The following is a 19,541-nucleotide window of genomic DNA, read 5'->3' as shown; positions in this document are numbered from 1 at the left end:
GGCTTTTGGCTATTATATGCAATGTGACGATGCGGCACAATTCAGCCTCGTCCCCCCCGGCGCGCCGTTTCGAATTCAGCCCTTTCGCGTTGGATGGATGCCTGCCAACGGCCTCCCTAATCTTGACCGTCTATTCCTGGATACCACCACAATTGGAAAGGCTCTCTCTCTGATTGACTGATCGCCCTCTTCCTCCTCCCAACAGCTCCAGAGAGATAGGCGAAGAGACAGCAATGGTTGAGCTGCCACGTGTTGGCGGTCTTGCGCACTGTCGCCCGGCACTGGATGGTGGGGAATTGCGCTGGTGTGGCGGCTGTCAGGGTCTTTTGGTCTTTGCAAGTCTCGAAAGAGTTCCCCAGAGGTTGAGCGACGTCTGGCGGCGATCGACGCCCTCGCCTTTTTGCCCAGCGGCCCGAGTACCGTCTACTTGGAGGTACAACAAGCTCCGAGGGCCTCCTGATGAGCACACCGCGTCGTGTTTGCGCCTCTCAATATCGGGGATCCCGCTACTTGCAATGTCTGGCCCCCTTGGCGGCGCGGATTGCTAGACCAGCCAGGCGAGTCCATTTGCTCGACTTCCTAGTGGCGGCGCCTCGATTGTGGTGAAATTCTTCACACTTGTGATTCATCCTCCCCATGGCACGCTGAGAATCCCATGCCCAGAGTCCGAGTTTCGGGCGTTATGGAGCGGATGCATTGTCTGATAAGCGCCATTAGTTGAACGCAGGACGCTGCCTTGCGGGAGGATTCTCGGTATGTATTGGACCAACCTTCGGAAGGCGTCCATCGCAAAGTCGTCGAGCATCCCGAAGGAGAAGGTAGCTTATGGGCACCTTTGCTTCTGCACATCGGGGAAGACGGACTGCAACTGAAAGAGAGGACATAATAGGACAGCTCTAGCCTTCGAGCGTGAGGCCTATGAGCTTGGCAGTCAGGTCAAGCCAGTGCTGCGTTCGAAACGACCAGACAAGTCCAGGCCATGTTTAGACCGCCCGGCGTCGGAAGGGTGGCAATGTTGATCCTAATGTGGCTACTTTGCAACCGCGCAACCAGCTGCCTGTCACAGTATGTATCCCTCTTTTGTCGGATCAACCTGGAAAACGAGCCGTGAGATGCCAGGAGCCAGACAGCACTTGTTATGCACTGCGCTGCTTGGGCTTGCCATGGTGGTCAGCATAAGATGCAGTCAGAAACCGTGGTAGGCCAGTAAACTGGTCACGATATCCTCTGCATGCCCTGCTCAACGCCTGACCTCTGCCCGTTGCCTACGAATCCGCTTCCTGAGCAGCATGCTGATCAACAATGCGATAGGCACCTGTCCCCAAAGACGGTGGGTGGATTGGACCCTGAAAACCAAAAGGGAGGACAAGAACCCTGCGCCCTCCATCTCATCCCGCTAGACAGTTGGCGGCTGTGGGCCCGTGTGGTCAGGGGGAGTGTCGGACCCCACGGATTCAAAGGACGATGCGGCGGGGACGCTTTTGCTGCTGTGCCGGACCGGCCAGAGATGCACCAACCTGTGAATTTATCAGCCAGAGAGAGCTTTGGTTTTGTGAGAGTGAAGGCGTGATTACAGACATAGTATTTGCACGCCACCAGTCCGAATTGCACGGCTGACAAGACACAGTACGCAAGCATATGCACACGCACCTTGCTCGGGCTTCAATGGCCTTGCTCACCATCTTCCGGCAATACTCAGCTCCCCTTGCGGTTTGGACGACCTTGGCTAGAGCAACATGCGAGGGGACGATTGTGTGACAAGAGGCATTCATGCAATCTAATCCTTCAGGGCAGAGATTGCCCAACAATTCAAGTCCCGATCTTGATGGCGATATACCAAAATTAGGTGTGTTTGCCCCAATCTCTTTCGCAACTGGACTTTCGCAACTGGCTTGCTGGATAGCGAGTCACACGGATGGCGGCCTGGAGCTGCCTTCGGTCGAGACTGGCTCCCGCGGCGTCTTCTCCTCGGGATGCCTTCTCCATACAGTATCCAACTCGCAGGCCCACGGCGGCTTCCCAACGTCGGCCGATAGCGCACCCCACAAAGTACAGATCTCGAGTCTTGCGGCTGCAGCTAAGATTGGGCCTAGCATGGGTATCGAGGCCTCATTGTCCGATATGTCACACAGCCGTCCATCTGCTGCTGTCGGTGTAGTCGCAAATAGCCACGCCAGTTAGCCTCAAACTGTCCGGACACGTTAGGCATGGCAAAAGGTACAAGGTTTGGGGCGAGACGAGAGTTTTGTATGTAGGAAATAGGACGGAGTATATATTGCCTCTGACACCCCCCCTTTATCTACTCTTCTGTCCTGGTCTTGTCATGTTATTGCCGTGTTGATTTGTTGTGTTTTTCTCTACTCTCCCTTATCGTTGCGTGCTGCTTCTTGACAAGTTCACCTGTCACTCCTTTGAACAGAAGAACTTGCTGTTTCCCGATACCCCAGCGATAGAAACTATAGACACGATGCACGGTTACAGCTCCTCCGAAGAGTCGGACGACCCGCGTCGTCCGCGCTCGCAGCCAGCCTCATCAGGCAACAACCAGGACCAGAAGAAGAAGCGAAAGAAGAGACTGCCTCCGCAGCAGACTATCAACAGACTCTGGAAGAAGTTCTCGAGCCGCAAGTTCCACAAAGCGGTTTCGGTGCTCCCCTTTGACCCTGTCGTAGCACCGCGATCTGGGCTGGACCGCCCCAATGAGCTCCTCTCTGAAAGCTACGAACGCGCTGCTGAGGAATGTCGGCGCAAGGTGCAGAAGATTGTCCAAGAGTGTAAGAGGGTCAATATGAGATACCGTGACCCTGGTTGGGATCTGGTAAGTAGCCAACATCGGCAACCTCCTTTCCACGCATGGCGGAGGCTAACAGTATCGCAAGGACTGGGATCTCAAGTATGAAAAGGGCAACACCCTCAACTACATTGGAACCGAAAAGTTTGAGATCTCCAAGGCCACTCTTTTGGGTTCTAAGGCGGTCGTGCCCAAGGCCGTCAAGAGAGTCCACGAGATTTTCGAAAATCCCACATTCATGAAGGATGTCAAGGGCAGCGATATCAAGCAAGGGGGCTTGGGAGACTGCTGGCTCATGTCCAGCCTGACTGCGCTGGCAAGCGTCGAGGACGGCGTCCCGCGCTGCTGCGTGGCCTACGATACCAGTAAGTGAGAGAATACATTCATACTGTATACAGTGGCGATGCTGACTCTTTTTTCTTTTTTTCTATTAGAAATCGGCATCTACGGATTCCTCTTCTACCGGGATGGCGAGTGGGTCTATTCGATCGTCGACGACAAGCTGTACCTCAAGTCCCCCTGCTGGGACTCGCCTAGCATGCAGCGGGACCTCCTCCAGCAGATCGACCGCGAGGACGTCGAGACCGTCTACAGGAAGACGTACCAGACCGGCTCCAAGGCGCTGTTCTTTGCCCAGTGCAAGGACCAGAACGAGACCTGGGTGCCGCTCCTCGAAAAGGCCTACGCAAAGGCCCACGGTGACTATGCCTCTCTTTCTGGCGGATGGATCGGCGAGGGTCTGGAGGACCTCTCCGGTGGAGTCACCACCGAGCTGCTCACCTCCGACATTCTGGACCTCGACGCCTTCTGGGAGAATGAAATGTCCAAGGTGAACAAGGAGTTTATGTTTGGCTGCTCGACCGGTCTCCTGGACTACGGCTACGGCCAGCGCGACGGCATCAGCGAGGCACACGCCTACGTCGTCGTGGACGCCCGCACCCTCAAGTCGGGCCAGCGGCTGGTCAAGCTCCGCAACCCCTGGGGAGAGATCCGCAAGGGCCTCTGGGAGGGCCCGTGGAGCGACGGCTCCAAGGAGTGGACCACCGAAGTCCAGGAGGAGCTGGGACACAAGTTTGGCAGCGACTCGGTGTTTTGGATCTCCTTTGAGGACTTGATCCGCAAGTACACGCACTTTGACCGCACTCGCCTCTTCCGAAACGACGACGACTGGCGCTGCTGCCAGCGATGGATCGGCGTCGACGTCCCGTGGAAGGCTGACTACCACGAAAAGTTCCGCGTCAAGCTGACCAGGGACTCGCCCTTCATCCTGGTCCTGGCGCAGTTGGACGGCAGATACTTCAAGGGTCTTCAGGGCCAATATAGTTTCCGCCTGCACTTCCGCCTGCATCACGAGGATCGGCCCGACGCTGAAGACTACATTGTGCGGTCTCACGGCAACTACTTCATGAAGCGATCGGTCTCGGTCGAGCTCCCGGATCTCCCAGCTGGCAACTACACCGTCTACCTCAAGGTCACCGGCCAGCGCGACAGCAAGCAGCCGTCGGTCGAGGAGGTGGTCAAGCGGGAGGCCAAGGACAGGGTCGAGAACGAGAAGCTCGCCCAGGTGGGCTACGCGTACGACCTAGCGCACAGCAAGGCGTGGGAGCACATGGAGAAGGTGGCCAAGATCCGCAAGCAGCGAGACCAGCAGAAGGCCTCTGCGTGCCGCCAGGAGGAGCGTCGCAGGCAGTGGGAGAGGCGCCACATCAGCCGCGACATCACCAAGAAGCAGAAGAAGAAGAACACGGAGAAGAAGGAGCGCAAGAAGGAGGCCAAGCAGGCGGCTAGGAGGGCGGTGGAGGCGGCCAAGAAGGTGGAGGAAGAGGTCAAGCAGCAGCAGCCGGCGGTTGTCGAGATCAAGGAAGGCCTCCCCACTCCGTTGACGCCTGATGCCAATGGCAAGGATCCCATGGACGCGGCGATTGCGGCCATTGGCGTGGCCAAGATGTCACTGGACGATGGCGGCTCCGACTCTGACTCTTCTGCTTCTCCCACGGATACTCCCAAGTCGGAGGATGCCATCATTTTCCCTTCAAACGACAAGAAGGAAGATGTGCCGCCTCCCGCCACGGACGACGCAGCGGAGCCAAAGCCTGCTGCTGCTACTGACGAGGAGAAGAAGACAGCGCCGCCGCCGCCTCCTCCACCGGCTGCGGCCCCAGCTCCAGCCACCCCAGAAGTCGAAGACTCCGACGACGGCGACTCGTCCGACTCGCCCGTCGAGGACTGGGAAGAGCTGTACAGCAGCGACGACTACACGCGCAAGCCGCGCCAGTTCCCGTACCCCAGCCCGCCGCCCCGCGACGACTACGACACGGAGGAGGAGAACATGCCGGCGCCGTGGAACGCCGTGTGCATCGTGGGCATCCGGGTGTACTCCAAGGATCCGGACCTGCAGCTGTCGACGGTGCTGGAGAGTGGGGAGCTGGACGGCATGGGGGAGAAGGGCCAGGCGGATCTGGATGACGCGCAGAACAATGCGGGCGGCGTGGGGATTACGGAGGAGAATGGGGGAGGAGGAGGAGGAGGTGCGGTTGCCGGGCTTTGTGTGAAATGATTCTGTGGCTTGATTTGGGTGATTTTATTTGTCTTTGGCAGGTTTTGAGCTTCTGAGTTCGGTTTGTCTGGGGTTTGACTTGAGAGTTTGGATTTCTGGTTCGTGGTTCATGGTCTTGGATTTTAATATTGTTGAGGCGTGTCGTTTTCCTTTTCTGTTTTCTTTTTTTTCCCTTTTTTCATGAGATGATAGATCGCTGCGCGATGATTTGAACGCCACTCATTTCTCTAAGGGGCCACACAGATAGAGATGATCATGACGCCACTCTTTGTAGACTTGTTTGTCGAGAAGACTCGGATAATATAGCGCTATAGCGTATGCATTTGGTCCATGTCCGTTTGGCGCCTACGAGATACCTATGACTTGACATATGGGTAGATGTCCATCTCGTATATTGCCTTTGTCTACTACAATGGCCTGCGTCACACAATTCATGACTTCTGTCACAAATGTCTTTGAAGATTAAAAAATCTTGGGTATGGATATGCTTAGACATGAATGTATCATGTAATAAGCTGATGGCCATTTCGACACAGGTCGACCTCGCTCACTCCTTTGACGCAACAAGACGTCTTGAGCTAGAGACATAAGACTCCGCTTCTCACAATTTGCTTCAAGAGTAGCTATCTTGTCTGTTGCGTTTCATGAGTCTGTGGTTTTGGAAAAAGCTAATGGGGAGACTGGCGCTTTTTCTTCTGCTCATCTGGATCGAGGATCCCAAGCTCGAGGGCGCCTCCATTGAGACGCTCAAGTCCAACTTCAGATCATGGGTACATTTGACCGGGTTGCCCAGAGGAAGCTCATGACCTCTTCCGGCCTCCAACATGTCTGCTTCAATAAAACGCAGAGTTCTCATGTTCATCTTCCAGGACAATGAAGATGCCCACAAAAAAGTCGCTGCGTCAGCGGTCTCGATCTGAAAAGGGGGCTATTTAATCATGGACAGGATCCGCTCCCCCCTGAGCAGGCGGTGGGCATGTTTGACAACGAGGCTGATTCTGAAGAGGTGATGCAAGTCCAGGAAGAGATGACTGACACGGTCTTTCACGATGAGATGGACAATGAGATGTGGTATGTGTTTTATACACTGCCGTCAAACCCGTATATCTAGTCGATAGTAGCTCTGGGGACATAAAGCTTTGGTAATGCATGCATACATGGTTTGGTGCTCGCTCGCTGCCTTAAGTGTGACAAGTCTTGCTTCTGAGGCTGGGTTTCCCCTTGAAAGATAACGGGGTCTCTTTTCGGTGCAGCTTTAGAAGGGGGGGGGGGGGGGGGGGGGGGGGAGAAGGGGATCACACACCCGCCTACCAGAAAGAAATCAGAATCTCTTCATTACACAGAGCTATGAACATAGTACATACCTATACGTGGTAGTCAAGTTCGATCACCAACCAAGTCTTCCAGGCAGTTGAAATGACCCAGTTCGACCACGTCCAAAATTTGCGAGAGCTTCAGTATAGTTCTTTGTTTATAAAAAAAATGCGATGACTGCTTTTCCCAGCAGATGCCTCGCCGTCTCAATTAAGTCTACCTAGTCTAAGCATAACGCCAGTCCCAGTAATAAAAAGACTCGTCCCAGCATCGGTGTTGTCCTATTCAGACACCCAAGAGGGACGGTCCAGGTTTCAATTAAACAACACTTTCTTAGCATACAAGTTTCCAAAACGGCGCCGGTTTTATGTCAAAAGGGGCCCGAAGCGTGCGTGCACTACGTAGGCTCATCTCGCCGTCGTAAGAATGAACATGGCACGAGAGATGCCTGCACGCGGTATCTTAGCCGCCAAACCCGAGTTTCTACATCTACGCACATGCAGTGGTGAGGTAAGTCGCGGCCTCGGGGCGCCGCTGCCGGGGTATCGCTCCGGCCCTCGGGAGGACTCATGCCATTCAAGCAGTGCCGTTGACGGTGCCCTTGGCGCGGGTTCTCTCCAGGCAGACCTCCTTGGTGACTTCGTCGAGGCATCCAAGGGCGGCGGCCACCAGGCCGAGGATCGGGAGGGATGGGGTGAGCGGCGAGCTGAGGTACTCGGGGTGGTACTGGACGCCGACGAAGTAGGGGTGGTTCTTGATCTCGATAATTTCCATGCGCCTGCCGGTCTCGTCCTTGCCGACAAAGGACAGGCCGGCCTTTTCGAGCTCGTCGACGTAGGCCGGGTTGACCTCGTAGCGGTGGCGGTGGCGCTCGTCCACGGTCTCGGCGTTGCCGTACATGGCGCGGAGCTTGCTGTCCTCGCTGCCGGGCTGGAAGTGCGTGGTGCGCAGACCAAGGCGCATGGTGCCGCCCTTGGTCTCCTTGGAGCCCTCGGGCATGAAGATGACGACGGGGTGCTCGGCCTGTTCCTCAAACTCCTCGGAAGTGGCTCCGGCATGTCCGCACACGTTGCGCGCAAACTCGCAGACGGCCAGCTGCATACCGAAGCAGATGCCCAGCCAGGGAGTGTTGTGCTCTCGCGCCCACTGGGTGGCTTTGATGATACCCTCCGTCGCTCTCTCGCCGAAACCTCCGGGGACAACCACGCCGGCTGCTGAGCAAACATCGTGCCACGCCTTGTGGTACAGGGCGGGGTCGACCTCCCGGGTCGAGTTCTCGAGGTGCTCCGAGTTGACCCAGATCAGGTTCAGCTTGCGCTTGCAGAAGATAGCCGCGTGCTCCAGCGACTTGTAGAGACTGAGGTAGCTGTCGTGGAGCTCGACGTACTTGCCAACCAGGGCAATGTCGACCGTCTCGGTGTACGTCTTTGAGATGACATCCTTCCACTTCTGCCAAATCTCTGCACCCATCTTGACTTGGGCCGGCTCGGGGGTCAGCTTGTCGAGCGCCAATAGCACGCCCAGCACATCAGAAAGGCCTTGCTCCTTGAGGAGCAGAGGCACCTGGTATACGGTGGGCATGTCTCTGACGGCAATGACCTGCTCAGTCTCGACCTGGCAGTGAAGGGCAATCTTCTTGATGGTATCGGGCTCGAGGGGACGCTCGCAACGGCACGCAATCTAATAAACCTGTAAGCCAAATGATAAAGGAACAGTGATTGTACCAGACGCAAGGAAGACTTACCAAATCAGGAATGAGACCAGCACTGCGTATGCTCTTGACAGCGTGCTGGGTGGGCTTTGTCTTTTGCTCGCCGTTGATGACGGGAACATAGGAAACCTGGATGTTGACAAAGTTGTTCTTGCCGATCCTGTGGCGGAGTTGTGTGAGGGCCTCAACGAAAGGCATGTTCTCGATATCGCCGACTGTGCCGCCCTGTCAAGGAAGTTAGAGGCAGGGGTAAGATGGGACAGGAAGTTGGGGTGAAAGTACCAGTTCAACTAGAAGGGTGTCAGCGGGCGGCTGGTCTATCTTGCAGTCGGGGAGGTAGAAGACGTACCAATGCAGACATCGGGCTCGGCGCCCGACTCATCGATGGGGATCCTGGCGACGCGCTCAATCCACTCCTGGATGAGGTTGGTGACGTGAGGGACGACCTGGACGGTTTTGCCCAGGTAGTCGCCGCGGCGCTCCCTCAGACCAACTTCCAGGTTGATCTTGCCGGTTGTGATGTTGTGGTCTCGGGACAGGTTGATGCCCAGATATCTCTGGTAGTGTCCAAGGTCCAGATCGCACTCGCCACTATAGCCTCGGGAGTCAGTCCCACCTTATGTCAAAGTTTTTTTCAGGGGACCCGGAATCCAATCTGTTGCGAGACACTCGTCTTTTTCTCCAATTGATGTTCGAGAAGGGGTGAGAAAACCACAGTTGGAGCGTCATACCCGTCGTCCAGAACAAAGCACTCTCCGTGATCCTTGGGGTTCATAGTTCCGGCATCGATGTTGAGGTAAGGGTCGATTTTCTGTTGTCGTGCTTCGGGTTAGAGACCGATTTCATGGCTCCTCAGGGAGAGGCTAGGTAGGTGATGCTCACGATGCAGGTCACTCGGAGGCCGAGCGTCTTGAGGAGCTACGCAGCGTCAGTATCCAGGGACTGCCAGAACCGAGACGAGGCATCAAAGCCTACCAGGCCGGTGGACGAGGCAATGATGCCCTTTCCGACACCTGTCGCACTGTTAGCATGTCATTGTAACGAGGCTGTACACAGGAAGAGTGTTGCCGCACCGGAAATAACTCCGCCCGAGACCAGAATGTAGCGCATGATGACAAGAACAGCTTCGTCAAGATCGGAGGATAATGATATGTTGACGATGACTGCGCATGTGAAGTTTGCAAAGAAAGATTTCCAACTTTTTTTTTTCTGCCCAGAGGTCGCGGTTGGTGGTCCGTGCACTGCCCCGCATCTGGCAGGCGGCCAATGAGTCCTCGCCGGGCGCCCGCTAATGGTGCACACCGCCCTTGGTTCTGCCGGGCAGTATTTGGAGGGGTTCAGCGTGGTTTTTGCATGCCTTAAGACGCCTTATGCACGCGCTTTAACGTTGTCTCTTACCAGTGGCTGCACATGGGCGTGAACCGTCATGCTCTGACAAAGACACGACGTTCACGATCACAGCAGGCAGAATAAGCTGCAGATTGTGAGGATCTGATTTGACTTATCATGTAGAGAAAATATGCAGTTGTCTAAAGGGCAGTATATTTGCTGTGGATTTTGGCAGTCGCTCTGCTTTTCACGTCTCGCTGACCTCGAAACGCGTTGCCGTACCAATGGTCATCACTGAGGCTATTCTGACCGCATATACACACCTGATGGTCAAACTCGTGGTGTTGAATACCTTCACTGCGAGCCTTCGGCGGGCATCATCGCGACCAATGGCAGACGATCTTCACCTTTGACATCCTTGCCAACTACTCTTTTCCTTTCGATGCTTGGTTATTATCCAGTGTCAAACTATACGATGCCCGGCTGAATATTACGCTACGCCACAAGAGCCATAGAATCCTATCAAACCATCGCCGCAAAGAGCAGAGATGCCACTGCTGTAGCGCTCCAAAAGGCTCTGTAGCATTTCATCTTGCAAAGCCTCACATTAAGCAAACACGTCTCGTTGCCTTGATCGAACAAGGCTTTCCCATGCTCGTCTCCGCCCCCACCCGCGAGCCCTCCCCTGCCAAAGGGTTACACTGGAGCCCATGTTCCGAGATTAAGATGCACGAACTCGGCAATCCATAAAAGTCTTCGGTCCCGAGGAGCATATCGTGACTGCTTTCAGTGGAATCATTGATTTGTGAGCAATGGCTCATTTTTATAAAGGGATGGGATATATAAATGCTTCAACTGGACCATTGCTGTTGATGTTGGGATGATTCTGCAGGTCCTTATGTCCAACATCACCCCAGTTTCAAGATGCAGGCTACAATCTTTACAGTCGCTATAGTCTCGTCTTATAATACGGCGAGGCCGGTTGACAAGTAGTAAGAGCACCAATACTGTTATATACCATCTGCTCACTGTTGTATTAGCAACATTGGATGCTGCTGCTCCTCAAGCACCACATCACAAAGACCAACCGTCTCAGGCTCAAGACCGTGACTATATACAAATACTCCAGCGTACAATGCAACACTGGTAAAACTTCATCTTCTCGGCATTGAAGTTGGTCTAATATTACGACTACTCTACCACGGATTATCTAGTCATAAGTCTTCATGATGAGAACAAAAAGAAATCTCCTTCATCTCACGTCACGTCATAACCACCTCTCCCTTTACAAACGCCGACGCATAAAGCTCCTCGGATTCGACAAAGTGGCCGCGGTCCGGACATTCAACCTCCTCTTGCTGTGAGAGCTCGGCTTGCCAGAGTGCTCCTTGCCATGGCCAAAGATAGCCCACTCCGCCACCGTAGCGCCGGTGCCGTTCTTTGCTTTGACGTCCACGGGGTCGAGGCCCTGGTTCCCGACGATGAGGAGGGATGCATATCGGGAAGCGGCCACGGGGTGCGAGAGGGTGACGTTGGTCGTGTTGCCAATGGGGATGGCAATGGCGTTGAGGTCCTTGGTCGAAACGTACGGGTCGGACAGCTCAATGTTTGTCAACGAGGTGACGGTTGTGTACTTGGAGTTGTGCTTGTGCGCGGAGGCGAGCGCCGTGGCAGGATCCGCAAGGGCCTCGTCGTGGAAGATGACGGTGGCGTTGACGGGAGGGGCCTGGGCCCAGTCGAAATGGAAGCCCGACACCAGAGATCCCACGTCCTCCTTGTCCAGTGACACGGTGATGGAGCTGACCTTGTCGGCGGAGGCGGGCTGCCACTTGGTAGACGTGGCGCCATCGACGGCGGCAATGGGGAACTGGCCCGGCACGTAGTCGTTGGGAGAGCTGGCGGCGTGGCACTGCACCAGGTTGCCGGCGTATGTCTGCTGAGAGCCGATCTGCTTGTTGGGGATCACGACGGAGCCCTTGACGGGCAGCCGGTACGCTGTTGGGTCCTGTTCGGGGCCGGCGTGGATGGTGATGGGCTTGCGAGCAAACCGCTGGTCCGCCCCCTCGAGCGCAGCAACGCCGGCGGCGCGGCTGAGGGTCGTGTGCGTGTAGTTGGACCAGGCCGAGATGGGCCAGCCGCGCCAGTAAAACGTCCTGTATCTCAGATACGGGATCTGAGGGGGCAGGTTGGGCTCGATGTGGATGACGTCGTCTGGCACCAGCCGGAGGCCGAGGTAGCCAAAGAGGACGACCTGGTGGGCGCCGCCGTGGCCGGTGAGGAACGGGTAGGCAGGGTGCGTGCCGCCGTTGACGCTGGCATCGTCGATGAGCTGCTCGGATATCTGGTAGAAGGGGGCGCGGACGTAGGGCTTGAAGGCGTTTTGCGCGTACGTGTAGGCCGAGCAGCCCGAGGGAGAGATTTCGTTGGCGACGATGGAGAAGAAGGCATATGTCATGGCCGGTCCGTCGGGCGATTGCTTGTTGGCATACTGCAGGCAGAAGATTGTTAGCATGGCAATATACGTAGGTAGCTCATTATCAGCTTGAACGTAAGGGCAGACTCACGTAGTCGAGGTCGTTGAGAGCATCTTGCGCGCTGTAGTTGGTGCCGTAACTCAGGGGGTAGGTGAGCATAATCACATCGGCCTGCTTGACCACTGCGGTTCCGTTCATGGCCGTGAACTCGAGCGTCACCCCGTTCTCGCGAAGAACCAGGACGTTGGACGCCATGTCGTTCCACGTCTTGTTCTGCTCGATGCCAAACTGCTGGCGGAAGCTGTTGGCCTTTTGGAGCGTCTCTGCGATGAGCGGCATGGTGTATCCACCGGCGTCGACGTGGTTTGCATATTCATCCTGTTCAAAGTGTTAGCCAATGCGTGTCAGGAATAATCAATCAAACGTACAGGATCGGTCATGTTGGTCAGTGTCCACGACGTCTTGTTCGGCCGGAGCAGGTTGCCGTACAGCTGGGCAACCGAGTCGTACACTGGGAAGAGATTCTTCTCAAAGTCCTTGGTGTCACCGTTCACCACCCACTGGTTGACCAGAGAAATGCCAATGTCGCCGTTCAAATGGTACTCGTAGTCCCAGCAGGGGCCAGTAGCGGTACAGTTGCCGTACCGGCCGCTGGTCCACGGGAACACGGCCGCAGAGGCCGAGAAGAAGGTCTCGTTCTGGGAGCCCGCATAGGCCGTCTTGACGTTCTCCTTGGCCTGGCCGTATCGCGCGAGGCGGTAGTTTGTGATTCTCTCGGCGGCCTCCGGGTGAGCGGCCACCAGGCCGGGCTGCATCCAGAGGTCGGCGTCCCAGAAGATCTGGCCGGCATACGAGTCCGACGTCAGTCCGCCGACGGAGATGCTGTCCACGTTGACCGGGGCTCCGTCGACTGCCTTGATGCCATTCTTGCCCACCGTGTTCTGCAGCAGATAGTAGGTGTTGGTGACTGCAATGATGGCAGAGTCCACGATGTGGCTGTCGGCAGGGAGCTTGCCCGTCTTGGGGTCGGCGAAGCTGTCGACGGAGCTCTCGGGCATGACGGTGGCCCATTCCTCGACGTGCGCCTTGAGGGACTTGGTATATCCATTGCTGAGGCCTGCAGCGGCTGCCTTCTTGGCGACCTGCTTGGGGTTCTTGAAGGCATCAGAGGAGGCGGCTCCCACAAACTTGGTCACCCGCACGGTGCGTCCGGCGGCGAACTTGACGGGGACAGCCTGTGCAATGGACGATGCGTTGGCGTGTACATACGGCTTGTTGTGCACGATCTTGCGGCTCGACAGGTTGACGCCTCCAGATCCGGTGATATCAGCATAGACGTAGGCCGTGACGTTGGCGACGCCATTTGGCCGCACCGCCGCGAAGATGGCACTGCCGTCCTCGCCGGACTCGACAAAGTCGGTGCGCACGGCAGCAAAGCCGTCGAGGACGTTGACGATGGACGCCTGCACGTTCTTGGACGCGGTGACCTGCATGTCGACGACGGCCTGGTTCACGTGCAGCTTGTTGGCAAAGAGGCGGTACGAGATGTCAAAGGAGCCCTTGTTGCCCTTGGGCGTCCACTTGTACGACCAGCTCAGCACGCCGGCCTTGTAGTCGTAGGTCGAGCGGAAGTGGGAGATGGTCTTGTTGCTGACCGTGGCATCGAGGTACGTGCCGCCCCCGAGGTCCAGGACGAGGCCGCTCCAGTGCGGGATGCCGCTGATGGCCGTGTCGGAGCCGTACTGCGAGAGCCACGGGAAGTTGGTCCCGTTCATCTGCGGCTGCGCGTCCCAGAAGCCGGCAACGGTCGCAAACGACTGCCGCCTCGAGAACAGGGGCCAGCCGCTGATGACATCGCCGTCCTCCTCGGTGTCGACCTCGAAAAAGGGCCCGACGCTGGCGACGTTGATGCCCAGGTAGCCATTGGCCACGGAGCCGCGGGCCTCGAAGGCGCCCTGCTTGAGCTGCGTCGTGCTGAGCAGCCAGTTGTCCTCGTCCCACGTTACGCCGGCGAAGTCGGTCTTGTAGACGTTTTTGCTGAAGTGGGATTCCGCGTCTGAGCCGTCGTGTCTGCTGAGACACTTGGTGACGCGGTCAACGAGTGTTGTGCCATGGACCGGAGAAACAAGCTGAAGCAGCGACAGCAGCGCCGCCGCAGAAGTGACCTGAGAGCAACAGAGTTCAAATGTTAGCATTGATTGCAAGTGTTTACGTGCCCCCTTTCCAACGTGAGGCACATCATGGGCCACTCACTGTCGACCGCATTGTGCAGCCCTTTTCAACTGCCTTTTACAAGGGAAACACAAACGCCAATTGGAGACCTCTCCGGACAAGAAACAACGCAAGACGTCCGCCTACGAAGTGTCGCAACTGCATGCAGACACGAGCTGGGGTTCCATCGAGACGCTGGATATGCGGCATCATGCCTGGTATTTAAGTTGTCCAGCTCCCAGCCCCCCCATCGTTGGTACCTCGCCATGTAGATCACCGTCTTTGGCATCACTTCGGTGACATCGCGTGGGGAGAGGGAATGGGGAGGGCAGGGTATATGCTGGGGACAAGGCTGGGGTGCGTGGTTCTGTCATACGGAGAAACTGGAGCCTGGCCGGGATCCCCATCCTCCCCCGTTCGGAGTCTTCCAACCATCGTCGCCTTGCATATCGACTCGACTCGACTTGGCTCCAGCAGGGGAAGTCATGTCGTCACTCCCGTTTAGCCGTCATCCAAGCTTCCATGTGAGTAGTCCTTGACCCAACGACACTGACAGCATCCGTCTCTGTGATAGTATAGTATTAGTTTTCCCCGAGAGACAGGCAAAAGCACTGACGCTAATTACGTACCGTCTCCACGATCATGAACCCGCATCCTCGCAAATATCGACAAGGCTGCTGAGCAGTTCCGGCGAATTACCCCACAAAGATGCCCCAGACACAACGGCAGCGAGCCGGGAATAGGGCCGATAGAGCCATAGAGCCCGCCATGGCACACAACCCGCCGCTGCGGATGTTGAGCCGGCATGTCAAGCAAGTCTTTACACGAGAGATTTGAGGGAGCCACTTGTAGTGAGAGGGAGCACCGTAGCTAATGCAATGCAGACGCCGGTTTCGGTGAGGAGTGACATGCTTCTTGCGCCTCGTCGTCGTGATGATCTGCCCTGGCAAGTTGCCCTATGCAAGGAAGCCTTGTCCTGTGCCTGTGCCTGGGCTTTGGCGCCGGCGAGATGGCGGGCAAAAGTTCCTAATGGGAGAGGCCCGGTCTGCGTCTGCATCATGTATGTACATGTATGTACTGTACCATACCGAGATAGCCGGATTGGGGAATGGCAACGGCAATGCCGTCCGAAGGGTCAGCTGTGCTTGTATGGTCAGGCGAATAACAACCTGGTCAGCCATGAGGCTTCGAGAACATCCGATGCGGAGGATGCAATCCTGCTGACGGGGGTTCAAGAAGAGGGACATACTTGTAGTAGTACGTATCCAGAATCGGTGATGCATGCTTACAGCGATAGGCTGGAAAGACTCAATTGAGTAACAACAGCTACGATCAGACCGTGGAAAAGCGTGGAATCTCATGCAACTCCCCCAGGTATAGCTCGAGCTGTGCCTGCATGGAGTTGCACCACTATGCCGGCCCGACTGGACGGTCACTGCGGGCTGGAGAGGCCACTTGCAAGGACATGGCTCGCTGTTCATGCTCGGCGGTTCCGCGTTGTTTACCTGTCGTGCTGTTGACTCTCCTCAAGGTGCATCTTTTAGGATATTCCGTCGCATTGTAAGACAAACAGTAACAGGGTCGTGTGAGATGCAGTTGGCTATACGTCCGATTAGACTCACATCAGGATTGATAGACTTTCGCTCCTCTGATCTAGATCCCACGTTGGGTGACACACGGGTTGATAGGTATGTGTCAGATGTCAGTTGATCAGCAAGTCTTCTTGTCCGTCTGTTCGTCGCCTCTTCGTTCACTTATCATCGTCATGTATAACTGCCGCTCTAGGGTAGACACCAGCCCTGCAAAGTCCCCAGGATAACTCGATTGTCTGAGTCTTTGCCGCCTTTTAGCGACTGCTCACTCTTTGCCCTGAGATGAGTCATAAGGTACATGTAAGCAGACGACTCACGATAATGGCCAAAAGGCAAATACGAGGCACTGCGCTTCCGAGTCATATCTGGAATTCAGACAGAGCAACCTCGAACAAACTTGCCCTTGGGGAAACAAACACCAATGGAGATTCAGAAAGCTAGTTCCTTGAAGTGACACATGCGGCTGCTTTATTCATCACAATCTACCTAGGATATAGTTGCCTGAGTCACCCGGTGTCTCCTGCTTGACGGCAAAATGAGGTCTTACATGCCCGCGTCGAGGTTTAATATCGGCTGTCAACACTGACAACTTGTAAACAATCAATCACACTCCATTAACACAGCACTGCCGTATCAGACAGCACCATATTGCATTGCTCCTTGGGAACACCACCATTCAACAGCCCATCAAACAGCAATATGCCTCTCAACATCCACGTCGTCGACTACAAGCACGTCCAGCAAGATCTGGAGAATGGCATCACAGTCCACTACAACACCAACTTCCACACCGCCGCAGAGGCACCAGGCTATCCGATCCCGTCCAACAAACCGTTCAGCTACGACATCTGGCTGCCCCTGATACTCAGGTCGCGGGGCATTGCAGCTTCGGACCTCCAGGTTATCGTCCTTCGCCGTCCGCAGATCGAGCTTCTGGCCAAGGCTGCCGCCGCCTCTATCCACACGCGTGTGCTCAACCGATCCTACGCCGAAGACCTGCAAGAAGAAGTCTACCCTGCATTCCAGTCGCTCAAATTTCCGCCCGAGGGACTCTTCGTGCGCCTGGGAGCGTGCTCGCCAAAGGATGGCGCGCCCGCAACACCTGGCGTCCTCGCGTTCCATTCCGTGGAGGACATTGTGCTTCGCATGACGACTTCACTTAGGACCTGGAGCGCCCTGACCAATGTTCTTAACAGCGATGCGGAAGAGACTCATGCTTATTTCCTCCCGTTTGACTCTAGACTGCAGTCGTCACGAGAATACCGCGTCTTTTGCTGCCCCGAGTCGCTCCGCATCACCGCCGTCAGTCAATACGAATGGCACAAGCCATGGATCTATGCCGAGGAGAACAGAGACATGATGGGAGATCGGGCTCAGAGGATTACCGGCTGTATCGAGAGGGTGCATGAAGATATTATTGAGTTTATGCAAGCGCAGGAAGATGGCGAGCTGCAGAAGGTAATTCGCAGCCAGGGGTTCACCTTTGACGTGTTTTATGACGGGGATGCGAATCAGTGCAGCTTGATTGAGCTCAACACGTTTGGCGTCCGGAGTGCATGCGGCTCATGTCTCTTTCACTGGTTGAGAGACCGCGAGTTGCTCTATGGAGAGGGGGGTCTTACCGATATCGCATTTCGTGTGACGATGAGCCGTGAGGAAGGCGAGGACATGTAGGGAAGAAACCTCACCGTTGGCATTGCGACGCAGGAGGGACTCAGGTTGGCAGTGTGGAATTGGCTTGCTACGTTCCAGTGAGGGAGAATAGGGGAGCCTCGTGGCGCAAAGAGGGAATGGCACGCTCGTGGTAGTAGTCGATGCGACAGACGGGGCTTCTTTGGTGAGAGATGGATATCATTCATACCTGTGGTCACCTCCATCATTACGAGCGCCAGTTGCAGTCAGCTGAGCTTTACGGAACATTGTCTTACAAGAAAGTTGAGAGAAGAGAATGGGGTGTTGAATTCCAGGAGATTACATTAGAGTACATTCATTGATGGGGGATTATCTATTATACAAGAAAGAAGAGCATCGATTGCATGCCAACCAAGATGCTTACAACGCCGCTCTGCCTCTATCCTCGTCCAGCTCTAGGTATTCGGGCAGCTGCCATTTCGTAGTCATCTCATCCAAGCCGCTCATCTCGCCCAAACGAAGCCATGCGGCCACTCTCGCAAACGCATGAATTGCCCAGATGCCGAGAGTCGTTTTGGGCATGAGTAGGTCCTCAAACCACTCGTAGCCGCCATGCATGGATGTGGCAACGGGCCGAAACACTTGCTCGTAATTCTTGGCTCCCTGGATGATGGCCGCTGACGGTGATGAGTCGCCCTTTGTCAACTGCTTTGCGATCTCTCCTGCTAGCACATAGGCTCCTACTAAGCCCCAGGCGCATCCGTAGCCGCCTGCTGTATGGCAGTGAGCCGCGTCTCCGAGAAGGACGACTCGGCCCTTGGACCACGATCCTGGGGGAAGATGCACTTCTTGGATGGGCGTGATGTAGAGATCGTCTGCCTCGGGAGCATGGAGAAGCGCATCCGTGAAGCGGTCGCATTCCCATCCACCCCCCTGATACAAATCAGCCAAGGCTTTCTTGATTCTCGCCTGGTCTCCGGATTCGAGCGCCGCGTCAAGGTCGGGCTTCTTCCCGCGAAACATCATGTACACCCGCGTCAGCTCGGGGACGTCCTTTCTCGTTCCGATGATGCGCGACCCGGGCAAGTGACAAAAGGTCGCCCGGTCCGAGTCGCCGGGACGCGTGGGGACGCTGAAGTAGCCGATGTAACCCCCCATGGAGCGCCGAGGATCCGGGGCGCCGTCGCCGAGCATGATTCTGCGCGTCCAGGAGCCGGTTCCGTCTGCGCCGATGACGAGATCAAAGTCTTCCTGGTGGTCGTCTTGGAAAGTGACGTGGACCTTGCCATGGGCATCACTCTCGTCGTCTTGAGTGAAGCTCTTGACGGTGGTGTTGAACAGATGCCGCGCGTTGGGGTGGTTCTCTGTAAGTGCGTACAGGATCCTGACTAGATCCCCTCGCATGATTTCGTATTCTGACGTGAAGCCTTGCCTGCCCGAGCCGCTTTCTGCGACGGGAAAGAAGGCCTTTGTCTTGCCGCTGCGGTCGATGAGCTGCATGCCGGGCTCGTGGACGGTGGCGGCTCGCACGGCCTCTTCGATGCCCATCTTCTTCATGAGGGGCACGCCTTGGCCGCGGAGGTCGACTTGTTGGCCTGAAGCGCGCATCTGGGGGGCTCGTTCGACGAGGGTGATGTGTGCGCCGAGGCGGAGGAGCCAGTATGCTGCTGCTGGGCCGGCGACGCCGCCTCCGATGATGAGGGCTTTGAGAGGTGCCATGATGATGGGAATTGGAAAGGGTATCACTGGATGAATGAGAGAAAGGAGAATGATGATGATGATTATAAGAGTTGCTGAAAGGATGAGAGACATAGAGTAGACGGCAGCGATACGTGAACTACCTATATATACCCGTAAATTTAGAGGCCATCGTGGCCCAACCTACCTACGTATTGTATTCGAGCCTCAGGCAAGCTGTACAACCCCCGAG

General features: G+C 55.9%; 5 protein-coding genes across 5 annotated transcripts; 2 read left to right on the top strand and 3 right to left on the bottom strand.

Moving 5' to 3' along the window:
* Positions 1-2,467: 2,467 nt before the first annotated feature.
* On the top strand, positions 2,468-4,583 carry TRIREDRAFT_67761 (uncharacterized protein; the record flags this gene model as incomplete). Its single annotated transcript, XM_006968289.1, has 3 exons — positions 2,468-2,818; positions 2,880-3,156; positions 3,226-4,583. Coding segments are annotated over 3 exons (1,986 nt in total), but the record flags the coding sequence as incomplete, so codon positions are not given.
* Positions 4,584-7,007: 2,424 nt separating this feature from the next.
* TRIREDRAFT_123457 (uncharacterized protein) lies at positions 7,008-9,503 on the bottom strand. Its single transcript, XM_006968234.1, has 8 exons — positions 9,447-9,503; positions 9,349-9,386; positions 9,256-9,291; positions 9,105-9,184; positions 8,723-8,964; positions 8,656-8,663; positions 8,407-8,598; positions 7,008-8,342 (listed from the first exon to the last, which is right to left on the bottom strand). Exons 1-8 carry the CDS (start codon positions 9,481-9,483, stop codon positions 7,239-7,241), a joined length of 1,737 nt encoding a protein of 578 aa, XP_006968296.1. The 5' UTR covers positions 9,484-9,503; the 3' UTR covers positions 7,008-7,238.
* Positions 9,504-10,863: 1,360 nt separating this feature from the next.
* TRIREDRAFT_123456 (glycoside hydrolase family 65) lies at positions 10,864-14,561 on the bottom strand. The gene is made up of 4 exons (XM_006968233.1): positions 14,430-14,561; positions 12,605-14,341; positions 12,267-12,554; positions 10,864-12,190 (listed from the first exon to the last, which is right to left on the bottom strand). Exons 1-4 carry the CDS (start codon positions 14,439-14,441, stop codon positions 10,988-10,990), a joined length of 3,240 nt encoding a protein of 1,079 aa, XP_006968295.1. The 5' UTR covers positions 14,442-14,561; the 3' UTR covers positions 10,864-10,987.
* Positions 14,562-16,678: 2,117 nt separating this feature from the next.
* Positions 16,679-17,653, top strand: TRIREDRAFT_123455 (uncharacterized protein; the record flags this gene model as incomplete). The annotated part of the gene is made up of 1 exon (XM_006968288.1): positions 16,679-17,653. The coding sequence occupies one exon, from the start codon at positions 16,679-16,681 to the stop codon at positions 17,651-17,653; it is 975 nt and encodes a 324-aa protein (XP_006968350.1).
* A 330-nt stretch (positions 17,654-17,983) lies between these two features.
* On the bottom strand, positions 17,984-19,352 carry TRIREDRAFT_23083 (uncharacterized protein). Its single transcript, XM_006968211.1, has one exon. The coding sequence runs from the start codon at positions 19,328-19,330 to the stop codon at positions 18,032-18,034; it is 1,299 nt and encodes a 432-aa protein (XP_006968273.1). The 5' UTR covers positions 19,331-19,352; the 3' UTR covers positions 17,984-18,031.
* Positions 19,353-19,541: the final 189 nt, after the last annotated feature.

Source organism: Trichoderma reesei, assembly GCF_000167675.1.
Source record: "Trichoderma reesei QM6a unplaced genomic scaffold TRIREscaffold_22, whole genome shotgun sequence".
Taxonomy (NCBI): Eukaryota; Fungi; Ascomycota; class Sordariomycetes; order Hypocreales; family Hypocreaceae; genus Trichoderma; species Trichoderma reesei.
The sequence above is the reverse complement of the archived record's forward strand: the minus strand, read 5'-3'. Positions and strand labels throughout refer to the sequence as shown.